Source organism: Anomaloglossus baeobatrachus, chromosome 1, assembly GCF_048569485.1.
Source record: "Anomaloglossus baeobatrachus isolate aAnoBae1 chromosome 1, aAnoBae1.hap1, whole genome shotgun sequence".
In the NCBI taxonomy this organism is placed as follows: domain Eukaryota; kingdom Metazoa; phylum Chordata; class Amphibia; order Anura; family Aromobatidae; genus Anomaloglossus; species Anomaloglossus baeobatrachus.
Window position 1 is genome coordinate 854436446 of NC_134353.1, and position 27919 is coordinate 854464364.

At 42.6% G+C, this 27919-nt stretch overlaps 1 protein-coding gene across 1 annotated transcript in view; it reads left to right on the forward strand.

Moving 5' to 3' along the window:
• SV2C (synaptic vesicle glycoprotein 2C) overlaps positions 1 to 27919 on the forward strand; it is a 377261-nt gene that overhangs the window by 313360 nt on the left and 35982 nt on the right. The window contains exons 6-9 of the mRNA XM_075325504.1: positions 5543 to 5632; positions 9493 to 9603; positions 22039 to 22127; positions 27680 to 27844. Coding sequence (XP_075181619.1) covers positions 5543 to 5632; positions 9493 to 9603; positions 22039 to 22127; positions 27680 to 27844 — 455 coding nt within the window. The remainder of the gene's footprint in view (positions 1 to 5542; positions 5633 to 9492; positions 9604 to 22038; positions 22128 to 27679; positions 27845 to 27919) is intronic.

The window sequence follows — 27919 nt, forward strand, 5'->3', positions numbered from 1 at the left end:
TCTCTATCTGTCTTTCCCCCAATATCATATTACCTCACACATAAGCTTCTTATACTAAGACTGCCCTTAATGTCCTTTGTTCCTATAATAACCAATCACAGCTCCTATTAATAACCTGTAGGTTTCAGCTCCATTGACTTTAATGGAGGCATGTTTTTTGGAGAGTAACTGTAAAGCGTGGGGTTAAATTTTCCCAAGAAAACATAGTCTATGACGTTCCCTGAGTCACATGGGGTGCCTGTGCAAAATTTCGTGATTGTAAATGTGATGGTTTGGATTCCTTTAGCGGACATACACACACACACACACACACATATACACACATGCACACACACACATACACTCCCACATACACTCAGCTTTATATATTAGATGGAGCAAAAAGGGAGAGATTTGAAGTTTTATTTTATTTTTTTAAAAACATTTTTTTACTTTTTGCTAATGGTTCCTTTAGTGGACGTGGAGCTGTGCTTGTTAGATTGCCTGTGCTATAAACAGCAGTGCTTTAGCATTGCTGCATATAGTGTAAATCAGTCTCCTTTGAAGCCCCAACACAGGTTTTTTTTTTAGTAGTGCTGCTATGACAAGCATAGAGTTCTTCAGCAGATGCTCTGCTGTCTTAGCAACCCATTGGCAACCCACGAACACTTCACAGTTGAACCTCCATGCCAGTGCTTGTTAAATCACACTTTCAAACTCTGACCGCAGCATTTCACAGGTTAACAATCGATTGTTAGAGGCAGGTCCTGGCTGTAACACGCAGCAATTACCTGCAGTGTAAGGGGCAAGCTCACCGTGTGAGCATGCTGGATACACCCGCTTCCAACTGGTATCATACATGAGAATGAGAGGTCCAGGCCTCGCCGAAGTGACTCCATGTACAGATATGACTTTAGGTGGGATGCATGACCCTTACTGGTTTCTTCAGGCCAATGTCCATTACCCCACTGGCAGTCGTCATGGCAGACAGTTAGTAAGGCACGCAACCAGAATCGTTCACTTTTATTCCTCACACCGTTATGACTGACATGACCTTTTTTTCCTTTCTTTCTCTTAGTGTGCGTTACTGCTCCTCAACCTCTCCCTCTGCTATGTTGGACCTCGCCCTCAAGCTCTTGGGTCTGTGCCTCCTTTCTGTCGCACCCCAGGGCTGTGGGGTACTCGTTCCCGGGCCTGGTTTCACTGAGAAGTGTCACGGGTGTAATGGCCGATGCCCGGTTCCGTGACCCTGGGGAGGGGTCGCTTTTAAAAGAGGATTTATTTACTGGGATTATTAGTAAAGTTTTTGTCAGATGCCACTTGTGGGCTGCGGCTATAGATATATGGTGTCGCCGCTGCACAGTCTCTCACTGCTGGGGCTGATGTTAATGACAGCCTGGATGTTGTGGCCCTCAGCAAGTAGGGCTAGGCACCAGGGGTTAGATGATGGTGGTTGTGGTTTATGTCTGTTAATAGTACGGGGGCGCATAAAGAAGGTAGGCCACACAAGGGATTGCAGTGTAACTGATCCTTTACTCACAGAGATGTTGCTTGCAACCCAATGGAGGCTGGTCCTCACTACTGGTCCCCTTAGTTCTAGTGCCTTGGAGCGTCTAGGGTCCCTTCCTGGTTGTTTTTCAGTCTTAGTCCGTACAGCAGGTAACTTGAACCCTGTTGGGTCAGATATCTGTCTCGTTCCCAGGTTCTCCCATCGTTACTGTGCCCTGAATTTTATGGTTGGTAAGGTCCTGGATGGTCCCCTCACCGTGCAGATTTTATCAGGTCTACCTAGAGCGTTTTCCTGACCTAGGGCTCTGCACCCCGTCGGTGCTATGGTTCCGAGAGTACTCCACCGTACTCCTTCGGCAACCACATGCCTGAGCCTGACAGGTCACTGCTACACTCTCCCGTCAGTACTGTTACGTCTGACTCCTTTCACTTCCACTTACTGACTGTTTGGCCCCTCCTCCCTGGTTGTCGTCTAGTGGACTGGATCAGTTCCCCCCCTAAGTGGCCATCCATTGGGTCCAACCCTAGCCTATCACCAGTTTTGGGGGGGAACAGGGATTATATGAGTATTTTGGTGTTACCGGCACTGGTCTTCTGGGTCACTGGGGGTAGGCTCTGCATCTCTGACAGGATGCAGTTCCTGTAGCTCCTGATGGCTTAGGGGCACTACATTTCCCCCTATATCTCACACCTGCGTCCGATGCTGGGCCCCGAGGGCTCTCTAGCTGAATGACTCTTTAAGTCCGTCGGTGTGAGCTGTAAGCTTCCAACTTCACGTAATTACCTCGGCTCAAGCGCTGAGGCCACGTCTTCTCACACTTGAACCCAATTCTCTACTCATTCCATCTCGAGCCCTCCCTCCTGTCCTCTTTCCCGAATCTGTCACTCCCCCCTTAACCCTATCCTTATCCGCTTTGCTGCTATCCCAACCCAACCACTAGGTGACGCCCACTGTAAACAGTCCCAGCTCTGCTGCGTCTGGAACCTGCACCTAGCTAGCAGCATTCATATATTAATATACACAATACAATTGATATAAGACATAGAATACATAGCATAACCAGTACAGGGGCAAGTCCACTTTCTACACATATAATGCGATGGTGGATGTTGTAAAGGTGTTAATATATACCACCAGGAGCACATGGATTCTAGACAAACACATGACCATCCCATCAACTCTCCAGGTCTTCATATGATGACATCACAGTCACATGACTGTCAAATGATCATGGTGTCACTAAAGGTCCTTGAAGTCTTGCAGAGTACAAGACCTATGGTGACATCATGGTCACCAAAGGTCCTCAAGCAGTCTCCACATCAAAAGCTACACTGATGTGTAGCCTCTGTTGTAAACACTAGGGGTCCCCTAGGGATTGGGGGCCCTGGGCATTTTCGCCATTTTTCACTGCCCTAACACCAGCCCTGTATATAACCATAACATATTCTATGATCTATCTCATGCGTAAAGCCAGATTTAGATTTGACACTGATTGGTTATACAGATTTACAATTTCCAAAAGTTAAATAAATAGAAAAACGTAGATTGCCAGCTCACCGAACAGATGCCATTCAATTAAGATCCTGGGAACCGTGCTCAGATATTGAAGTGCCATAAGTGAAATAAATTACATAGGACGTATAAATCCAGCTGTGGAATCCAAATGGAGAAAATCTGATCATCTTTATTCCAACATATAAAAATCATATGCAAATGAAATAAAAACCTATTTTTAGTTGTTGCATGAACATGTTGTGTGGTGTGGTTACAGTTAGGTCCAGAAATATTTGGACAGTGACACAATTTTCGCGAGTTGGGCTCTGCATGCCACCACATTGGATTTGAAATGAAACCTCTACAACAGAATTCAAGTGCAGATTGTAACGTTTAATTTGAAGGTTTGAACAAAAATATCTGATAGAAATTGTAGGAATTGTACACATTTCTTTACAAACACTCCACATTTTAGGAGGTCAAAAGTAATTGGACAAATAAACCAAACCCAAACAAAATATTTTTATTTTCAATATTTTGTTGCGAATCCTTTGGAGGCAATCACTGCCTTAAGTCTGGAACCCATGGACATCACCAAACGCTGGGTTTCCTCCTTCTTAATGCTTTGCCAGGCCTTTACAGCCGCAGCCTTCAGGTCTTGCTTGTTTCTGGGTCTTTCCGTCTTAAGTCTGGATTTGAGCAAGTGAAATGCATGCTCAATTGGGTTAAGATCTGGTGATTGACTTGGCCATTGCAGAATGTTCCACTTTTTTGTACTCATGACTCCTGGGTAGCTTTGGCTGTATGCTTGGGGTCATTGTCCATCTGTACTATGAAGCGCCGTCCGATCAACTTTTCGGCATTTGGCTGAATCTGGGCTGAAAGTATATCCCGGTACACTTCAGAATTCATCCGGCTACTCTTGTCTGCTGTTATGTCATCAATAAACACAAGTGACCCAGTGCCATTGAAAGCCATGCATGCCCATGCCATCACGTTGCCTCCACCATGTTTTACAGAGGATGTGGTGTGCCTTGGATCATGTGCCGTTCCCTTTCTTCTCCAAACTTTTTTCTTCCCATCATTCTGGTACAGGTTGATCTTTGTCTCATCTGTCCATAGAATACTTTTCCAGAACTGAGCTGGCTTCATGAGGTGTTTTTCAGCAAATTTAACTCTGGCCTGTCTATTTTTGGAATTGATGAATGGTTTGCATCTAGATGTGAACCCTTTGTATTTACTTTCATGGAGTCTTCTCTTTACTGTTTACTTAGAGACAGATACACCTACTTCACTGAGAGTGTTCTGGACTTCAGTTGATGTTGTGAACGGGTTCTTCTTCACCAAAGAAAGTATGCGGCGATCATCCACCACTGTTGTCATCCGTGGACGCCCAGGCCTTTTTGAGTTCCCAAGCTCACCAGTCAATTCCTTTTTTCTCAGAATGTACCCGACTGTTGATTTTGCTACTCCAAGCATGTCTGCTATCTCTCTGATGGATTTTTTCTTTTTTTTCAGCCTCAGGATGTTCTGCTTCACCTCAATTGAGAGTTCCTTAGACCGCATGTTGTCTGGTCACAGCAACAACTTCCAAATGCAAAACCACACACCTGTAATCAACCCCAGACCTTTTAACTACTTCATTGATTACAGGTTAATGAGGGAGACGCCTTCAGAGTTAATTGCAGCCCTTAGAGTCCCTTGTCCAATTACTTTTGGTCCCTTGAAAAAGAGGAGGCTATGCATTACAGAGCTATGATTCCTAAACCCTTTCTCTGATTTGGATGTGAAACTCTCATATTGCAGCTGGGAGTGTGCACTTTCAGCCCATATTATATATATAATTGTATTTCTGAACATGTTTTTGTAAACAGCTAAAATAACAAAACTTGTGTCACTGTCCAAATATTTCTGGACCTAACTGTATATGTTTTATGCAATTTCCACGTTATTCCCTTTTCCAAGTGCAGATGATCAACATAAGTGCTTGCTCACACGAGCGTATACATCAGATGAGCGCTATCCAATTATTTATCACATAGCACATGGAACAATGTTATTCAATGGGGATGTGCACATGTCCGATTTTTTCATCGGACAGACTGATCCGAGGTAGACGTCTGATTTTTGATCTAAGTGTGAAATCAAAATAAGCAATGCAAGGCTATGGGTCTGTGGAAAACATCGGACTTCTGAATGTCGTCCGATTTTCAAGCACTGACTGAATGGACAAGGTAGAGATACTTTATTTTATATTCTCCACCTCTAAGAAAAACTGATCCCAATGTGATCAGCCTAATCAGACTGCTTTTCATGGATGTGGAGAAAATTTCTACCTACCCTTGGTCCAAATCCCAGCACACAGCTGATGGGGCCACACATGCAACTCAGGAGAAATCTATTACATTACTACACTGATAGGACAACATTTTTAAGGTAATGGTCAGTTAATAGAGCTTTATATATTAAAAAATAAATAAATAAAAAAATTATAATTTCTAGCTGCATCCAGTTATTCTTTTTTTTTTTACACCATTTGTTGTTTGTTTCATTGTATAGACTGGAAAACATGATGAAGCCTGGATGATCTTGAAACAAATTCATGACACAAATATGAGGGCTCGTGGACAACCGGAGAAAGTATTTACTGTGAGTCTCAAGAAATGTGTATTTCCTACCAATGAACTGCTGATATATATCCCATGTCATAATAAGGGTCTAATAACTGCTTTTTAGGTCATGTTAATATATCCTAAAGGCCTAATCCAGTAGCAGATAATTGCCGATATAGCAGGGCAATCAGTGCTTGTTTTCCCCCTATTACATGGAGTTATCATTGGCCCTTCAATCCTCAGTTTCCTTAGTGCGGCCACCACTTTCCTGTGTGCTGACGCCCGGTGGTGTTTTTATGCTCATTTGTTGTTTAATTGGTGGACTTGTTAACATGGGGCAGTGATTTGGAACAAAAACTTGTACAGAAGCTTGTATAGCGAAGCATTGACCCATTTAACTGTGCCTTTGGTCACAAATTCAAAGCATATACCTATATTAATTACGGTAATACAACTGTATAAATGTATGTTTTTACTTACATCCATCCTCCAAGCCAATGTCTCATATACTGTATGTGTGGTACAAATATCTGTTTGGTTGTAGCTAATGATGAGTGAGCACTACCATGCTCGGTTACTTGATATTCGTAGATAGACGCGATTTGAGCACTTATGTGGAAGTCAATGGGGGACTTTTTTCCAGATGATTTCCCAGAAAAAAAGCTTGAGTCCCCCATTTACTTTCATTATACTTGGGTACTCAAGTTGCGATCATTCAACTGCTCGTTTCAAGTACCGAGCACCCTAGCAGTGTAGTGCTCGCTCATCACTAGTTGTAACCTATACCTGAAATTTCTGCCAGGGTTATAATATTAATGCATTAAAGAGGTAGCCCCCTACTGGGACAACCCTTTCTTAAATACTGTGTTACCATGTATAAAATGAAAAAATAACAGATGCTCACCTCCCGCATCGGGGCCGTGCTAGTGATGATGGAACTGGGTCTCCCAGGGCTTGTGTGACTTATAACTGCAGCCATTCAATGACTGCTAATGGGCTGATTCACTCACACTTTCCTCTGATAAAACTCGGACGTCCATGGGAAGTGTTAAAAATTTGCTAATAAGCTCCAGCACTCACTATGTATAACAATGTCACGTGAACCCTGAAAGACCTGATGTTGATATCGCTGGCACAGCACCTATGGGAGAGTTGAGTGTTTATTCTTTTTATTTTACACTAAGGAATATAAAATGTCAGAAGGGGTTGTCCGAGTAGTGGAGACCTCTTTAAACATGGATCTGTATTATGGCTGTACATTTTATGTGAAATAGGACTTTTAGCATCAACAAAAAAATCTTTAAAAAAAAAAAGAAACTGCCATCCCAAAACGCTACTTAAACCTCTTATATTGGTAAGTAAGGTACCTAGCCCCTATAAAAATAATAACTGGTTTAAAAAAAACAACAGATAAAAAGATTTATTTCATATACATAAAGTAATGCACCTAGGATGGAGTAATCCTATAGCTGCGTATACATTAAATGGAGTAAACTCGGGACTATAGAACAGGAGAAGGACTTGGGTATTCTCATTACAAATAAGCTGAGCAACAGTACTCAATGTCAAGCAGCAGCTGCAAAAGCAAACAAGATTTTAGGGTGTTTAAAAAGAGAGATTAGATCCCGTGATCCCAACGTATTGTTACCCCTCTATAAATCACTTGTAAGGCCACATCTGGAAAATGGGATTCAGTTCTGGGCTCCACATTTTAAAAAGGACATTCAGAAGTTAGAGTCAGTTCAAAGGCGGCAACTATATTATTGCAAGGAATGGAAGGCCTCCCATATGATGAGAGGTTGAAAAAGTTAGATATGTTTAGCCTAGAAAAAAGACGTCTCAGAGGAGATCTCATTTATATGTACAAATACATGTGTGGTTGTGGCGCCCCTGACCTGGTCAGGCACCACTGAGTACTGCACCCATGTTGGGTCAATACTTCCAGGTAATTCCAAAGGCTGAAATAGGGTGTGTACGCACAGACACATAGCAACCAGGTCTCCCACACCTTAGAGGAGACCCTTGGGCAGACCCAAGAGGGGGCGTTCCTCCACATCTCATCTAGGAGTGTAGGGGAGGGGCTGGAAGCTAAGGTGGCAGTGGCCGTCAGGAAAGTAGGCGAAGAGCCAGTCTGAAGCGGAGAGCACAGAAAGAAGGAGAGAGCAGGCGCGCGGACAAGCTAGTCAGACCCTGCACGTGTAGTAGCCGTTAGCGGGGGAGAACGGTCACCAGCAAGTCGGACAGAAAGACGCTGAGGAAGTCAGCTGGTCATCTACGGAGACTCCTGGTGACTAGGCACGCACGGGGATCAGGTCCCTAGAGTAGACGTCCATTTACTGATCTGCTAAACCTGCCGGTGGGGGGACCACAAGCACCACACCAACCAACTAGAGTCCGAGCATCAGCAACAACGAGGGGCCCATGAGGAGGATCGAGCCTGGAGCCATCTTCCTTGGTCCACGCTGCCAGCAAACGGGCCAAAAAGGAGAGAAAAGGCAGTAGCAACTTCCCTGGATGAATCCACGGTACTTCAAGTCAGGGGTTATCCGAAACAAGAAGTGCTAGGAAGGCGAGTTAACGGTTACCCTTAGACTGGCCTAAAGGATACCTTTTTCCTCCTGGTTTATCTCAGCATCGCCCGGCTTACCTCACAAAAACACCTGAACGTGAGTAAAACAAGTTGAAAGACACCTTGGACTGAGACTGAGTTATTCTGGGACCTGTTGTTCTACACACCCGAGCCCCTGGGGTCAGCCTCACTCACGGGAGGCCACACCATCCGACTGAAGACTCCATCAGCCCCAGACGCTTGTTAAACCTGCGGATGCAGTCACCCATAACCCTGACCGCAAACCGTGAGTGGCGTTACGACTCCCATGTAAATAAACCTGACCTACCTGTCGCCAGAAATACTAACAAGTGGAGACCCTACGGCATCCCTGAAGGTGGAGTGGTGTCCCTGGGGCGACCGCTGCGGGTGGGCGACACATGCTTAATATAAAGGACTGGCACATGACTTATTTCTTCCAAAGACAATACTAAGGACCAGGGGGCACTCACTGCGAGTGGAAGAAAAGCGATTCCGGCAGCTAAATAGGAAAGGGTTCTTTACAGTTAGAGCAGTCAGACTGTGAAATGCCATATCACAAGAGGTAGTGATGGCAGATACTATAACAGCTTTTAAAAAAGGGCTGGATGATTTCCTCAGTACACAACATTGTCAGTTATAAGTGACTTAGGGACAAAATGTAGAACTGGTGGAAGAAGGTTGAACTAGATGGACCTAGGTCTTTTTTTCAACCTAAGTAACTATGTAACTATGTAAAAATCGGGGTGCTTTGGTGCACTCTCGGCATGGCCAAGGGCTCATTGCATTTCTCCGCCACCTCAATTTGAAGAGGCATGCATCAAAGTACCATTTTTATACAAAATAAATTGTATTCTTCTGTCAACAAAACTCCTAACATGTATACTACAGGTATGGTTGTTTTAATGGGGTTATGTCACCTACATACCTGTATAAGTGGTTTAATTAGTGTTTGGGGGGACAGATTCTCTTTAAAATACTCCTAATGTAGGGTGGCCGTATGTGCTGTTTTCTACATACTGTATGTCTGGAATATATACGGTATATGTTCTCGATATGATTGCAAGAGTTTCTCTAGATACTCATACTTTCACCCATCCAAAAACATACTGATAGGAAAACTAACTTCCTTTGCAATTGGTTCTAATGTGCTTAAAATTCAACTGTGAGCACCTTGGGACCAGGGACTGATATGAATTGTGAAAATATTGGTGCTACGGTATAAAAAAAAACATGTAATTAATTAAATCTGACTGCTCCCCCACATTTGTGTATTTTTACCGTATGTTGGTCTGGATTTTTTTTTGCAGGTCCATAGAATCAAGACTCCAAAACAAATCGATGAGCTCATTGAAATTGAGACAGACACTGGCACTTGGTACAGAAGAGGTTTTGTAAGGATTCGCACTGAACTGTATGGTGTAAGTGAAATAATATAAATAGTCAATTCACTAAAACTAGAAGTTTTACTTGGACATATGGCAATCAGTACCCTCATCATCTCAACATGGAGGATAATAGACAAAAAAGTCAACAACAGGGAGGTCATGAGTACAGACTAAGGGGCTATTTCAAAGCCTTTACTCCCAAAAAGTTGCACATTTTTTGTGCAGAGTTGCGCCAAACACTTGAGACTGCATGTTCACACTAGTTTGAATATTTTCTACTAAAGTGGGTGGAACTGGGGAGGGAGTGGCCACACCCATCCAATAAATTAAGGACTTGTTCATATTTTTCACAGATACAGTATGCATCTGTGGCGCCCCTGAGGCTTTAGTCACTACAGGGTACTGCACCTCATTTAAGGTGCAGTATTCATCTTGGGTAAGGGGTGGGTTAATCACCAGTGTTTCCCCATTTCACTTCACAAACAGCTTAGTAGCCTTCTCACTGGGGAACTGGACTAGGGTAGACATGGGGGTGGCCATCACGATGCATAGAACTTTCCCGGTCACTAGGACAACCACTTGGGGGTGGGCACCACTTGGGGTAGAAGTAGGAGCAACCACACATTCTCGAAAGTCAAGTCGGGACTACAGTTCTGGCAACACGACACCACCTTCTTCTCTTCTTCTTTCACGGGGCCTGCGGCTTGGAGCGGAAAGCTTAGCCCGGGTTCCTCACTCCTGAAGGGGCATCTGTTGGAAAGGACACTTTCAAATACCGGTGGCTACCTCTAACTTAACCGGGATTGGCTGAAGCCCACACGGCGGTGACCGGTACCTCCCGGGTAATCTAAAGACAGTATGTAAAGACACTTGGAACTGCAGCCACTGACTCAGCCTTTTGATTTCCGGCGCAGGAGCCCCGCGCTTTGGTGCCAATGGCCACCACTCCTCTCATCATCCTCCCCGGGGCCCGCTCCCCCTGTGGGGAGCAGAATCATCTTTGCTGCTACAACCATCCGCCCCGGATGACAGTGACAGCAGCAGCGGCTAATTCCTGGCTGCATACCACAGGTGGCGTCACGAGACAATCATCCTCCTCACCCTCATCCACTACTACCCTCATCCTCTCCATCCTCTCCATTCCCCCTTCCGTAGACACCTTGGGGTCATGAAACCGGGCAGGCCCCCCTTGACATTCCCCGACCCTTCACCGGCCCGGCAACGAGTAACCCCTCAGGCCTCATGGGGTGCTCCACATCCATTATAGTCTATGAGGCTATTTCTGGCAGAACGGATAGAAAGTATCAATACAAGTCTATGGCTCCATGAAAAACATGTAGAGCACACGAGTGGCATCTGTGTGTTATCCTTGTGTTGTGTTTAACATTGCAATATATAGGAGAATCTTTATAATTTATTTATTTATCTTTGCATGCAAAATACTGATGGCTCACAGATGGCACACGGATCCGAAACACTGATGACACTGGTACCATTTTTTTGCGTACATGAAATACATGAAAAACACAGGTGTCTCAATGAGGCCTAAAAGTGATGGAGGTTTGCACATAAAAAATGCTACTCTAGTCTCTGACTGTAGTAGCATGGCTGGCTCAGGGCACAGAAGTGCACGCCACTTAGGATAGGTACTTAATGTATTCAACGTGCGTATCTTAATGATTTCAATGCCTTGTACTATATCAAACTGGTGCAGCTCGTGCGGCTAATTAAAAGTAGTTTGGGCTTTAAAGGGAGTCTGTCACACTCAAAATGCCTTCTAAACTAACCATACAATGATATAGGGGACTTTACCCCTACGAAAATCATGCCCAAACTGTACCGGCTATTAATACAGTGCTTGTAAAAATAACTTTTATTCCATATGAGAGGGATTAGTGACAAATGGCATGACCAAAACATCCCCTTAATCTGCATATTGGCGGCTGCCCTAGCTTGTGATAGACATAGTTTCATAGTGCATTTTTTCTGCCACGAGATAAAAATGTGGTGGAGAAATATCTGCCACCAAATACACCTAGTGCAGCATTTTGGGGAGACAGACTTTTTTTAAAGTTTAGTCTACTTTCCACATCACATAAATTTTCATTACAGTAGTAAACAGACAGCACACAGCAAAATATATCTAGGTGATCTTTGTGTGACTGAAAAACTTACATTGTCCATTTAAGCATATGATCAGATATCAAAGTCAAACATCAGAATCAGTTTGAGACTAAATACCCTGTTTGAGAACTGAGTTTGATATGTGACTTTGATACGTGACTTTGACAACTGACTTTGATATGTGACTGACGTCTGACTCTGAGATATGACTTGAGTTTGACATTTGACAATTACTTGTTGTTTGCTTAGCTTAGATTACAACCTAAATTTCTAATCAAGTAAATAATTAACATATAGCTTACCTGGTAAGACATCTGTGTTGCACATAGCCTTTGTTTGAAAGGATAATAATAATAGAAAAAATGTAAAAAAAAAAAAGCTACTAGGACTTAGGGGTACTTTACACGTTGCGACATCGCTAGGATCAGCTAGCGATGCCGAGCGCGATAGTACCCGCCCCCGTCGCACATGCGATATGTGGTGATTGCTGCCGTAGCGAAGATTATCGCTACGGCAGCTTCACACGCACATACCTGCTCGGCGACGTCACTGTGACCGCCGAACTATCCCTCCTTCAAGGGGGAGGTGCGTTCGGCGTCACCACAACATCACTAATCGGCCAGCCAATAAAAGCGGAGGGGCGGAGATGAGCGGGACATAACATCCCGCCCACCTTCTCCCTTCCGCATTGCCGTTGGGATGCAGGTAAGGAGATGTTTTTCGCTCCTGCGGGTTTACACACAGCGATGTGTGGAGCTGCAGGAACGACAAACAACATCATACCTGCGGTCGACCCGACATTATGAAAATGACCAACGCTACACAGATCACCGTTTTTCGACGCTTTTGCGATCGTTTATCGTCGCACCTAGGATTTACACATTGCGATGTCGCTACCGGCGCCGGATGTGCGTCACTAACGACATGACCCCGACGATATTTAGGAAGCGATGTCGCAACATGTAAAGCCCCCCTTAAACTCCAAACTCTCTATCTGTAAGCCAGCACACTTGCCATTATACACTCAGTCATAGAAAGATGGGCCACTATTTGGTTACATGATTTCCAGTGCAAAAATGTCTAAAAGTTATCGGTACTTTCACACTCACCTCCTCCCAGCCAAATAATCTTTGAATTTGTTGTTAGGTGTCAAAATTAGATATCAAAGACAGATACCAGAGTGAAATGTCAAACTCAAATCTTAAAATCAGATGTGTCAAATGTCAGAGTTATTATTGAATGTTCTCAGTGAGAGGAACAAAATTATAATCTTGTGATACCTTTTAATGGCTAACTAAAATAAAATAAAGTGATGTTACAAAGCAAGCTTTCCAGACATCTCAGGTCTCTTCCTCAGGCACGGTATGACAAAATATCTGAATAAACACAAATATATGCACAAACAGAGCAGAGGGATGGCATAATAAAAGACATTTAAATAAACAAACACTGAGCTTATAAAGTGAATCCTTAATTAGCTTTGATTAGATTAGCATATATTTGTGTTTCTTCAGAGATTTTGTCATACCGTGCCTGATGAAGGGACCTGAGATGTCTCGAAAGCTTGCTTTATAACATCACTTTATTATATTTTAGTTAGCCATTAAAAGGAATCACAAGATTATAATTTTGTTCCTCTCAATGAGAACATTCAATAATTTTTCAACTGGCTAACACGGTACCAAAACCTTTTCACTTGTAACTAAAAATGTCAGAGTCGCATATTAAAGTCAGATGTCAAAATTAGTTCTCAGAAAGGGTATTTAGCCTTAAACTGACATTATTCTGATGTTTGACTTTGATGTTAGGTGTCAGAGTTAGATATCAAAGTAAGATGTCAGAGTCAAGTGTCAAACTCAGATCTTAAAATCAGATGTGTGAGATGTCAGAATCAAATGTCAAAGTCACATATCAAAGTCACATATCAAAGTCAGATTCAGATGTCAAAGTCAGATATCAAAGTCAGATGTCAAAATGAGTTCTCAGACATGGTATTTAGCCTTAAACTGACATTATTCTGATGTTTTACTTTGATATTAGGTGTCAGAGTTAGATATCAAAGATGTCAGAGTCAAATGTCAAACTCAGATCTTAAAATCAGATGTGTCAAATGTCAGAATCAAATGTCAAAGTCACATATCAAAGTCAGATGTCAGATTCAGATGTCAAAGTCAGATATCAAAGTCAGATGTCAAAATGAGTTCTGAGACAGGGTATTTAGCCTTAAACTGACATTATTCTGATGTTTGACTTTGATGTTAGGTGTCAGAGTTAGATATCAAAGTAAGATGTCAGAGTCAAGTGTTAAACTCAGATCTTAAAATCAGATGTGTCAAATGTCAGAATCAAATGTCAAAGTCACATATCAAAGTCACATATCAAAGTCAGATTCAGATGTCAAAGTCAGATATCAAAGTCAGATATCAAAGTCAGATATCAAAGTCAGATGTCAAAATGAGTTCTCAGACATGGTATTTAGCCTTAAACTGACATTATTCTGATGTTTTACTTTGATGTTAGGTGTCAGAGTTAGATATCAAAGATGTCAGAGTCAAATGTCAAACTCAGATCTTAAAATCAGATGTGTCAGATGTCAGAATCAAATGTCAAAGTCACATATCAAAGTCAGATGTCAGATTCAGATGTCAAAGTCAGATATCAAAGTCAGATGTCAAAATGAGTTCTCAGACAGGGTATTTAGCCTTAAACTGACATTATTCTGATGTTTGACTTTGATGTTAGGTGTCAGGGTTAGATATCAAAGTAAGATGTCAGAGTCAAGTGTCAAACTCAGATCTTAAAATCAGATGTGTGAGATGTCAGAATCAAATGTCAAAGTCACATATCAAAGTCACATATCAAAGTCAGATTCAGATGTCAAAGTCAGATATCAAAGTCAGATGTCAAAATGAGTTCTCAGACATGGTATTTAGCCTTAAACTGACATTATTCTGATGTTTTACTTTGATATTAGGTGTCAGAGTTAGATATCAAAGATGTCAGAGTCAAATGTCAAACTCAGATCTTAAAATCAGATGTGTCAAATGTCAGAATCAAATGTCAAAGTCACATATCAAAGTCAGATGTCAGATTCAGATGTCAAAGTCAGATATCAAAGTCAGATGTCAAAATGAGTTCTGAGACAGGGTATTTAGCCTTAAACTGACATTATTCTGATGTTTGACTTTGATGTTAGGTGTCAGAGTTAGATATCAAAGTAAGATGTCAGAGTCAAGTGTCAAACTCAGATCTTAAAATCAGATGTGTCAAATGTCAGAATCAAATGTCAAAGTCACATATCAAAGTCACATATCAAAGTCAGATTCAGATGTCAAAGTCAGATATCAAAGTCAGATATCAAAGTCAGATATCAAAGTCAGATGTCAAAATGAGTTCTCAGACATGGTATTTAGCCTTAAACTGACATTATTCTGATGTTTTACTTTGATGTTAGGTGTCAGAGTTAGATATCAAAGATGTCAGAGTCAAATGTCAAACTCAGATCTTAAAATCAGATGTGTCAGATGTCAGAATCAAATGTCAAAGTCACATATCAAAGTCAGATGTCAGATTCAGATGTCAAAGTCAGATATCAAAGTCAGATGTCAAAATGAGTTCTCAGACAGGGTATTTAGCCTTAAACTGACATTATTCTGATGTTTGACTTTGATGTTAGGTGTCAGGGTTAGATATCAAAGTAAGATGTCAGAGTCAAGTGTCAAACTCAGATCTTAAAATCAGATGTGTGAGATGTCAGAATCAAATGTCAAAGTCACATATCAAAGTCAGATTCAGATGTCAAAGTCAGATATCAAAGTCAGATGTCAAAATGAGTTCTCAGACATGGTATTTAGCCTTAAACTGACATTATTCTGATGTTTTACTTTGATATTAGGTGTCAGAGTTAGATATCAAAGATGTCAGAGTCAAATGTCAAACTCAGATCTTAAAATCAGATGTGTCAAATGTCAGAATCAAATGTCAAAGTCACATATCAAAGTCAGATGTCAGATTCAGATGTCAAAGTCAGATATCAAAGTCAGATGTCAAAATGAGTTCTGAGACAGGGTATTTAGCCTTAAACTGACATTATTCTGATGTTTGACTTTGATGTTAGGTGTCAGAGTTAGATATCAAAGTAAGATGTCAGAGTCAAGTGTCAAACTCAGATCTTAAAATCAGATGTGTCAAATGTCAGAATCAAATGTCAAAGTCACATATCAAAGTCACATATCAAAGTCAGATTCAGATGTCAAAGTCAGATATCAAAGTCAGATATCAAAGTCAGATGTCAAAATGAGTTCTCAGACATGGTATTTAGCCTTAAACTGACATTATTCTGATGTTTTACTTTGATGTTAGGTGTCAGAGTTAGATATCAAAGATGTCAGAGTCAAATGTCAAACTCAGATCTTAAAATCAGATGTGTCAGATGTCAGAATCAAATGTCAAAGTCACATATCAAAGTCAGATGTCAGATTCAGATGTCAAAGTCAGATATCAAAGTCAGATGTCAAAATGAGTTCTCAGACAGGGTATTTAGCCTTAAACTGACATTATTCTGATGTTTGACTTTGATGTTAGATGTCAGAGTTAGATATCAAAGTAAGATGTCAGAGTCAAGTGTCAAACTCAGATCTTAAAATCAGATGTGTCAGATGTCAGAATCAAATGTCAAAGTCACATATCAAAGTCACATATCAAAGTCACATATCAAAGTCACATATCAAATTCACATATCAAAGTCATATTCAGATGTCAAAATGAGTTCTCAGACAGGGTATTTAGCCTCAAGCTGACATTATTCTGATGTTTGACTTTGATATCTTATCATGTCCTAAAATGGACACTGTAAAAACTGGTGTTAGAAACTGGATTTGCTCAATTTCAAAGGTCACTAAAGTATTGGATGGAGATAGATGGAATACAAGCAGGTGGGAAGGTGCACTTACATGTTTGGCCCTGCCATGATGCACAAGCTCCTGTACTTGCTTAGAACAGTAATTTCATGGTGACAGTGTCCCTTTAAGCACTGAATAAAACATGGGTCTATCCTTTATATTATCCCATGCAAATCATATATGTACCTAAGTCTGTAAGTTTGTGTATAAACTAAAAAGCTAAATACAATCTCTGATCTAATCCTCTCTAATCTTATTCTGGGTTCAGACCAGTATGGAACCAGTGATACTGATCTGCTAGTATTAAATCATCTAGTTTACAACATCAGAAGTCTGCTTAATCTGTGATTAGCCAGATACCGGCAATGTTATCTTTTACGATTATATCCACAATTCCTTTCCTTCTGTTGGGCTAGGTAAATCTAGCTTCTTTAGATAAAATCTGCCTGCAATCCTGAAAAGCAAGCCCAGCATTAGCTAATATTAGCTTCCAAAAGTGCAAGTTGCAATATGTCCATTCATCCTTTTAAAATATTAAGCAGATGGCAGTCCGCATAGAAGGGCGTTGTGCCAGCCGGCACATTTATGTTTTCAACCCTATTAGGTTCTAGAACTGGCTCCTTTCGAAAACATTCTGGGCATGAGGACAGATAAGTGAGCGTTGATACCATATCACATCAGGCGGCATGGCCAAGGAGGAGATTTTGGGCCAGGATATTGGCAGGCATGGACGATACTTGTGAGCCATAACCAAGATCATAGTTACACGGGTGCAAAGTTAGTAGCGACATCTGAAATTCTTATTACTATAGATGACACAGCGCTTTAAACTCTGCTACTCAAGTAGACACGCCTTAAGGACATTATTAAAATCCTTGTATTCTCTAAAACGGTCGGTAAAGCAAAATTTTGAATTGGCGCTTCACATTTCTTAGGATAATATCTATGTGTTCAGAATTATTATGCAACTACATGAAAAACATTAAATTTCCCATCTCAATTGCTTATTTTCATCTATTAAAGTGAAAATTATTAAGAAAGAACAACTACAATGTACAAAAATACATTTCTGACGTTTATATCAATGACCAATATAGCTGCCCTTTTTTTCCATACCAGTCTTAAGCCTTAAGGCCACTTCACACATAACAAGATCGCTAACGACATTGTTGCTACATCACAGTTTCTGTGATGAAACAACGACTTCACCAGCGATCTCGTTATGTTTGACACGTACCAACGATCCGCCCCCTGCTGTGAGATTGTTGGTCGTTGCTGAATGTCCTGGGCCATTTTTGGCTCGTTGGCGTCCTGCTGGGCAGGATGGATCTGTATGTTTGACACCTACCGACAATCTCGCTAACGACCTAGATGAGAACTTAAAGTGTGACACATAGGCGTGTAGTTGCGTCACCTTTTCCGAGCCCCCTCTGCACCGATTGGTTGGCGCTGAGAACAGTACTGCATTCTGATTGGGTATCGCTTCATACTTTGTTCCTTTTTGAGCCTTGCTTTGAGGATAGAACGAAGGAGGGATGAATCCGGGTGCAAATGCAGCTTCGATCCGAAAAGCAAGCAAGCAACCGGGAACAAAGTAAGAATTAATCCGGGTGGAGTCGCAGGTTCTATCCTCAAAGCAAGGCTCAAAAAGGGACAAAGGATGAAGCGATACAAAGTTGCCTTCTAGGCCGGCCGCTTAATCAGAACGCAGTATTGGCCACCAATAGGAGCGGAGGGGTGTGGAAAAGGCGACGCATATGCATGCCTACGTGGCTTACAGCGTCAAACACTACGCCCCTATTCGAGGTCGGAATTGTTACATAGCTGCTGTGTGACAGGGTCCCAACGACCAACGAAATCATTACACAGGTCGCTGCATTGTTACTAGAGTCGTTGGGAAAATGACTGTGTGACAATTCACCAACGATCTCACCAACGATTTAACAACAATCCGGAAACTGTGACGTAGTAACGATCTCGTTAACGAACTCGTTATGTGTGAATGGACCTTAACAGCTATGGAGTCTGTCAGTTTCTTAATCTTTTGACAACTTTTTGGGCAGCACCAACCACAGCCTCTCAGACACAGTTCAGAGAGGTGACTATTTTCCTTCACCAGTTGTCAATAGGATTTAGGTTAGGTGAGGAAGGGGCCATGTCCTTATTTTTTTGTCTTTGAGACCTTTACTGGCAGCCGAGCAGAAGTGACTTTGATGCCATGATGGAGCATTGTCCTGCATCATGGTTTTCGTGAATTCTGCAGACTTTTTCCTGTATTCTATTGTATGCATGCTTGAAGAAAGTGTCTTCTAAAAACTAGTAGTAAGTTTGGGAGTTGATAATGAGTTCATATTCAACTCAAACAGTTCCAACTAGTTCATCTTTAATAATACCAGCCCATAGCAGTGCCCACCTACAACTTGTTGGTGTCTGAGTCGAAGTTGTGGTCTGTGCCCGTTAATGATCCAGCCACGGGCTCATCCGTCTAGTCCATCAAGAGTCACTCTCATCTCACTAGTCCATAAATTCTTTGAAAAATCTGTCTTCAGATATTTCTTCTCACAGCCTTCACATTTTACCTTGTGTGTCTTGTTCAGTGGTAGTTGGGTTTCCGCCTTCCTTACCTCGGCCATGCCTCTGAGCACTAAACACCTTGTATTTTTGGGCCCTCCAGGGAGGCTGCAAATCTGGAATATGACAGCACTAGGGGATAATGGGTTCCTGGTCACTTCTTGTTTGATTCTTCTCAAATCTTTAGTAGATAGTGTGCATTTTTTTTTCAACACATTGTTGGCCACCCTGTTGACTATTTGCGATAAAACGTTTGATGGTTCTGTGACCAATATTTTAGCAATTTCAAAATTGTTGCATCTTTAGCGCCCCACTGGGCAGGTGTTTTAACCTACTCATTGCCGGGCCGAGGGTGCAGATCCTCAGCATCGTCACGGGGTGGCCTGGCCTGGTTCCATTGCCCTGAGGCGTACAGAATGGAGGGTTGGAGGGTGGTAGGGAGGCAGGATGGAGGATGGGTGTGGTAGTGATAGTTAGGAATGTCTTTTAAGATGATCGTGATGCCACCTGTGGTACGCGGCCAGGGATGGGGGCTGCCGCTGCAAGGTCTCTCGCCGGGGCAGATGTTAAGTGCAGCCGGGATGGTGTTGCTTCCCACAGGCGGGAATACCCCGGGGAGGATGATGGGGATGGCAGTAGTCCCCGTTGGCACCGCAGCGCTGGGCGACGATGCCGGTAAAGGAGAGGCAGAGACAGGAGCTGTGGTTGCAGGTCTTTTTACTCACAAGTTTTTCAGGTGCTGCCCCAGAGTACCATTCTCTGCCACGATGAGTCCAGCTGATCCCAGATCCGTGAAAGGTCAGGTTCGGTGAGTGTGTCAGCCTGTGAGCCCTTCCTCCTTTGATGCACTAAGTATTGGACCCCCGTGGCGTGAAGCACTTGGGGGTCCCGGTGTCAGCAAAGTGTCCCGTTCTGTATGCTGATAGCGTGGTTCCATTATGGGACTGGTCCTCAACCCTGGATCCTATATGCTATTTGCTGCAGACTCGTGGGACAGGTCCGGTGACTGTCCTTAGCCGTTCCCCGTGACCCTTACAGAGTTGGTAGACAACGTGAAGTATGCCTGCCTTAGGATTCTGTATCCCGACAGCGCCAGTCCTGTGGAAGCAGCTGCCCTGCTTCTCCCCAGCGACTGTGTTGAACACCTTGACCCACAGAGCTGGTCACGGCACATTCGCTCTGCTATGTATCTGAAGCTGTTTTTCTTGTGGTAGTTGTGTTGTGTGTTTTGAGCTGTTGCCCCCAGCCGCTGCCACCCGCTGGTTCACTGCTCTCACCAGGTCAACCTGCTCTTCTCACTGTGTGCTCCTAACTCCCCCTGGTGGTTGCTTCTTCCTGACCCTGAGTCCCCAGTCCAGTGGATCTGGGGAGCCCCTGGTGCGGTGGCGTCCTGTAAACCCACCGCTGTAGTAACCCCCTACTGTGATCCCACCCTGGTCTGGTCCCCATTGGGGAGGGCACAGTGTTACTGTATGTTTGTGTAGGTGGAATCTGGTACCGACCTTCCTTGGACACAGGATAAGTAGTACACCCTAATGGGGGTGCAGTACCCTGTGGTGCCTGAAGCCGCAGGGGCACCACACAACCCTCTGTAAGATATCTGTTTTTAGACATTTCAGAATCAGTTAAATCTCTTTCTTGGCCCATTTTGCCTGATGAAAACAAGCTGCCTCATGATTCTGCACACCTTGAGAAAGGGTGATGGTCACGGGTGTGTCATAGGTGACAGACAGTCATGTGGTTTCTGGCCATAGAAGGTCACAGCGTCTGGCTGCGGAGAATGCTCCTTGACTTTCCATTGTTCTTGCTATCAGTATTCATTGGTATAGGTAGCTTTCCACCTGGACTTATCTCACCCTCTTTTGGACCCAGCAGGAGCTTGCCTTCCACCCAGCTGCTGATCAACAGTATTCTCTTAGTACTTAAATACCCCTTCGTTCATTAAACTGGTGCTGGTGATGTTATTCAGTTAATTCAAACCTTGGTTGCAAGCAAGTGGCTTGTACTCTCCTGGTATCGTTGCTGAAAACTCTGCTGAACTTCTACCTGTGTGATCTGTAGATAAGTAGTTAATGGTTTTTTTTCCCCTGTGTGTCCTACTTGTGTCATCTATAGTGTGTAGTGGTTTTGACAAGATCTCATCCCACCCGTTCTTTAATTAGAGCCCAGCAACAGGGATACCTATGATCAGGTATCCAACTTGGCACATAGGTGTGGAACCTACCTAGGGTGGTGAGGGATCTCAGGGACTAGCAGTAGATTTGGTCAGGGGTCACCATCTTCCCTTTCCCTAAACACAGGGTTTCCTTTCCCTTACCTTTCACTTGGTACTTCCTCATACCTAGTGTGACTGTTAAATCCTTAGGTCGCCCCCTCTTCGTTTCATAAATACACATCACCTGATTTGCTTCATCCAATCAGCATTCAAGTTTATAAAGTATGGAGTGTGAAAATTGCATAAAAATGATGATATGGTGAAAGTTCTCACTTCACTAATAATTGTGCTCACAGTGTAAATAAATATAAGGAGAATTTCACATTTTGGAAATGTGTCCACTGAGGAATTTATTTTGTGTATTTTGTGTTTCAAAACTTTCCCTAATTTGTACTTACCTCTATATAAGAACAGCAGCATTGTGTAATGAGTGACAAGGTAACGTAACCTGATGATACCTCATCTCAGTAATAAGAACGTAGATGACGCTCCCTCCTACTCCTTCCATTTCACATTCCGTATTAAAATTAATTAAAACGAAAGCCTGTAATTATCTAGCCCCCTAATTGCCCTTATCTTCCCATATGAAATGTGCTGTATTGTGATGCGCGCTATCATTTACTTCCATTATTGTTAATCTTATATATTATTTCACAGATTTGGGTTACCTTTATGAAATGCTTTGATTATCCTGTCAAAGAAAACACAATCAAACTGACAGTAGTATGGCTCTCGCTGTCATTCGGGTAGGTTTGGTCTTTTGTCCCATAAAGTTTTGTTACATTTATAAAACCTGCAATTTATTGTTTTTTATATACTTTATGTGAAAACTGTATAATGATTCTGAAACCACCAAATATTAACACGAGAGTCCGAACAATGCCAGCAACTGCTTAAGGCATCCATTACTCCTTATTTATCTTTACCCCGAGTACTTACGCTTAATTCCATTAAAGTGGATCTGTCACCAGATATTATAATACAAACTGCAAGCTTACAGGGGTTATCTCAATAATTAAAAAATAAATCCAACTCTGCAGTAATGGATATCATTACTTTAACTCTGTCAATGCTAAAAAAAATGCAACTTTCCAATGTCATTTTCACCACTTTGAGCCTCTTTACTCACTTCTCGCAATTTTGGTCTCTTGTCTTCCTATGAGATGGCAGCAGCACCAATATATCTATCTATCTATCTAGAATTTTTTTTTTTTTACTTATTTTTTTTTAAAAAGTGTACTTTAATAGCCCATGTGGTGTGGTGACGTTTCAGTTGTTTCCAGCCTTTATCAAACCAGGCTTGATAAAGGTTGGAAACAATGGAATTTCGCCACGCCACATGGGCTATTAAAGTTTACTTTTTCCTAATTTTTTTCTGTAGTGTTGCCTGTAATTTTTCTAATATATTACCTACCTTTAGATATATGGTATTTTGAGAGGCCTTGCACCCATCTCATTTTCTAGTGTGCTGTTCCAGTTTTTTATCTCTCTATCCCTCTATCTATCTATCTATCCCTCTATCTATCTATCTATCTATCTATCTCTCTATCAACTATCTATCTATCCCTCTATATATCTATCAACTATCTATCCATCTATCTATGTATTATCTATCTATTATCTATTATCTACCTATCTATCCATCTACCCATCTACCCCATCTACCCCCATCTACCCCCATCTACCCCCATCTATCCCCATCTACCCCCATTTTCCCCCATCTACCTATCTTCTTCATAGCCATCTCCTCTCTCTTGTACCTGCTTGTTACAAATGCTCCAAAACCTATATTGCTCCTTTCATGACTGCAAGGTATCAGCCTTTTCACTGTCAGCAATGACAGAGCTGGAAGGCCACTGACCATCCACCACTGAAAGTGGATCTATGGCTCCATCAAGAGGAAAAACAGAATCAGGGACTTCTAAAGATAAAAACCAAACACTTTTTAATTGATGTATATTGCACTTTTTTTTTTACAGATTCTATTGATGTTCTAACAATTGTTTTTGAGAGATCATCCGTTTAAATCGCACCAACCACCAGGATTTTCCTATATAAACTAAAGCCAGTGCTATACTGGCACTATCATGCTGATTCTCTACATACTTTTAGTTGTGAGATCGGATGTATATGTGGCGCCCTGGACAAGCCAGGACGTCACAGGTACTACAACAACACACCCCACACCCCGGTTAGACACATCAGTCACACACACAAATCCTTGTTGCCTCCCTCCAGGGGCTGATGTCAACACCAGGTGGGGTGGAGCCAGGTGGTTGGCCCCACCCACCGAGGAGTTCACAGTCCTGGAGGCTGGAAAAGAAGAGAGAACAGTTTTGAGAGTGGAGGGAAGTGGTAGTGGAGCAGACTGACCGTGTCCGGGTACGTGGCCCAGGCACAAACAGCAAGGTTGGCAGACAGTGGTGACCATCTGCAGGCGAGGTCGATTGACGCACAACCGTAAGGACCGGGGATGGGCGGTGGCCCGCCGGTACCGGACCGGGGAGCGAAGAGAAGCCAGCACCATTCGGTAGGGCCTACGGACCCCGACCAGGCTTGGTGTCGCCGTTAAACCGGTCGAATCCGTCAACGACGGGAACCTCCGGGGTTTCCCAGCAGCAAAGACCCGACTGAAGGCAACCGCTTAACCATGAAGGGAAATACAGCTACCGCCACAGCTAGAGTTCCCAGGGCCAGAGCCTGCGGGCATAAAGGGGCTCCTCTGGCAAATACACCACTGGGGAGCGGGTTACCGGTGGGAAGCAATCGGAGCCGACAAGACAACACAGGTGCAGGGGGAGACAGTCACTGCCAACCTACCGGGAGTGACCATCGCAGCCGGTTGCGGGACCCGTTCATCCAGCCATTTGTTTTACCAGAGACTCCATCTACGTCATTGGTTGAGTGAGTACCATCGTGCCGTCTGGCACCGCGCTGCCCCCCCCGCGACCCTGCACCTCGCCAAACCCTGCTATCCACCTTCCAGTCACCATCATCGGGCCCTGGGACCACCAAATCCCCCTACCCACGGGGGAAAGAGAAAACATCTCGGCTGCTCCCTGTTATCGCTCCCGGGATCCCCGTCCAGAGCAGCGGTGGTGTCCCAACCTCACCACAACCGTGGGTGGCGTCACGGACAACATCCCCAAACCCAAACCATCCCCTTTTCACTCATGGGCGAGGAGCGCCGCTCAAGTTCCCGGATCCGGCCCACCGCTCGAGCCACCGAGCAGCAGCAGCAGCGCCGGACCCGAGCGTTGGCGAGCGCAGCGCGCCCTGCCCGCCTGCGACATATACTTTCTAAAATATAGGCAAGTAAAGTTTTTGAAATGCACTGTTATTTCATGAGAGGTGCAACGTAATATCTAATACGTGGGTCGGGTTTTGCTAGTTATTTCCACCCCTGTCTGCCCTTCCTCCCCCTGTCTCTGTTATTACAGGGGGAGGAAGGACAGGCAGGCAGATAAGGGCAGGTATAACTAGAAAAACCCAACCCACTTTTATTAGATATTCTAAAGCACCTATGATCAAACAGTGCATTTCACAAACTACTTGCCTATATTTTAGAAAGTATAGATCTCACAAGCTATGTTTAGAATCAGCATGATAGTGCCAGTATAGCATTGGCTTTAGTTTATATATGAAAATTCTAACGCTTGGTCCTCTTTACGTAGCTCTTATAGATTCTACAAGTGTGTTGTATTTACTTTGGAAATCCATGTAAAAATCACTCTAAAATTTATTAGGTAAGTTGAACTCAATCTCAGCTCACCTAGCCTGATTGCCAGCTCCTCAGGGCTCCTCCTTCCCTGCTGCTGAAATCTCACACTGCTCACTACAAGCTGTCAGTCAGGCAGGTTGGCTGGAGATATACTGTACTTGGATTTATGACCTCTTTCTTTCTACAGCTGGACTCCAAAAATTTCAAAATCAGGATAAGGCAATGTGCACCAAATCTGCATCTTCTGGCAGAAAAATACACGAAAACTGTGGTGCATTTTTACTATGCATTTTTCATAATGAAGTCAGTGGTGGAAGGGCTGAAAAAAGCAGGTAAAAAGGCAGCATGTATTGATATGCTGCAGATTATTTTCTGCACCAAATCTGCAAGGAAAAAAAATAAGCAACATGTGCACTACACCTCAGAATTCACATTGACTTTGCTGGCATAAGTATAGACATGCAAATTTGTAACAAATCTGCACCCAAAAACTGAATCAAAAATGCATCAAAAACGCACTGCGTGCACATAGCCTTAAACAGCCATTTTGACATGGATTTTCAAAGTAAGTACACCAACCTCAATATGCTTAAGTGATTTATTTAGTAATATGTGCAGTTTGTATTATAAAGTCTGCTAACAGGGCTACTTTAAAGATTTTGGTTCAATAATTTATTGCAAAAAAACCTCCCAAAACAAACATTTTATTTACTCTTCTCCCAATATTACATCTACTACACAATGGAATATATTTATCCAAACTGTTCAATTCTTAAACATTGCAAAATTAGAATAAACAGTTTTAAAATATTGTACACTGTATGATAAATCACTTATAGTGGAACCTCTATATGCGAGTAATGCGGTTTGCAAGTATTTCGCTATACGAGCAAAGCTTGCTGTAAATTTGTAACTCAGTTTACGACCATGCTTTGCTATATGAGCAAATACTCACCGCACACACTTCCGGTTCCGTACTTTAACCGCGCTCTGACCCGATCTTGCAGTCCGCACAAACACACACATATACACACACAAGAACACACAAACGCGCACAAACACACATATTATGCTCACCTTACCTTCCATTCCATCGCCAACCTCATGGTTCTTGTAGTTCGCCGGTACAGGATGTGTATCGAGTAACCATCGCGACAATGGACGAACTTCCGCTGTTAGCTGCTACTCAAACGCAGCGCGCTGGCCAATCAGAGGCAAGCGGTTCCTGCCTTTGACGTCAGCGCTCTGGCAGTGGAAGTTCCTCCATCGTCACATTGGTTACCCGATACACATCCTGTACCGGCGAACTACAAGAACCATGAGGCCGGCGATGGAACGGAAAGTAAGGTAAGCATAATATGTGTGTTTGTTTGTGTGTGTTTGTGTGTGTTTTTGTGTGTTTGTGTGTGTTTGTGTGTGTTTGTGTGTGTTTGTGCGTGTTTGCGTGTGTGGAATGGCACAATAGGGGACCAGGATGGGACATTGAACAAGTTGTGGAACGAATTGTCTGAGCTTGCATTATTTCCTATGGGAAATTTTGCTTTGCTTGATGAGTAACTTGGTTTACAAGCACACTCCCAGAACGGATCGTTCTCGTAAACCAAGGTTCCATTGTATTTTAATACTATCTAGTCTTACTGGCCAATTCATCGACGCTGGCACTGTGTGTGCCAGTCTTGATAAAGTGTGCGCTGAATTAAGAGGTATGGGCAATCTCAAGAAATGTATACCAGTCAGTGACTGTAAAAATTTCTGTTACTATTGTCTGGTAAATTATGATATATTTGTCATGTATGCTCGCCACGCCACCTCTCATCTCAGCCACACCAACATTGGCAAGCCAGCCAAGACTGGTGTAAAAATGCCAAAGTTTGACTGATTTTTGTGCAAAAACTGAACTTTTTAAGCCGTTTTAAGCCACAAAAATGCTTGCCGAATCGACCCCTAAGTTTATATCACCTAGTAATTGGCTTACTTGCCAGGAATATGCACCTCAATTTAGGCACATAGTGTCACATTGAGTACTACCTCTTTTCATCGACATTACATCCCGAGTCGATAAAATCTTAAAACTTTTCTACAGTGCATCATAAATATGGTGCAACTCATAAAGGAGAGTTTTCTGGCATAAATGATCCTAATTTTTAATTATGATTTATAAATATGCCCCAATATTTATTATCATAAAAACAGCTCAGTTTTTCTCCAAGGACTGAGTTTGTTCCATTCAATTCAAAGAGTGAAAATACTAAAGTTGCAATCACAGAATTAATGAACTAGAGTGGCACAATTGGCGACACACACCCCTTACCCAGTATTTAAGGATTGTTGACATATCGTTAGATTAGGCTATCATTATTACACTGCAGGGGTCCTACTTTCGATATCCTCTCCAATCGCTGTTTAAAGAGCTTCCGATTGTGATACTTGCCTACAATATATATTCTTTTCAAGATGTTGTTCAAGATATTGGAGTATTTGTTCCAGTTGATCTGAGGGCGTGTGGATGGTCCGATCCCAACCCATCTAATATTGATAACTTTCTGTTTTCTGAGGATTCTCTCTTTCTCTTTCCAGATACTATGGGTTATCCGTCTGGTTCTCCGATGTTATTAAACACCTACAAGCAGATGAATATGCTCTGAGAGTGAAATACTTCTATGGAGAGAATATTTCAAACTACAATTTTAACTTTACACTTGAAAACCAAATCCATAAAAGTGGAGACTTCATCAATGACAAGTAAAAATCTTCATTTCCTCTCCTCCTTTTATTAGCGACCTGTTAATCCTATTTTTTTATTGTTGGTATTATCTG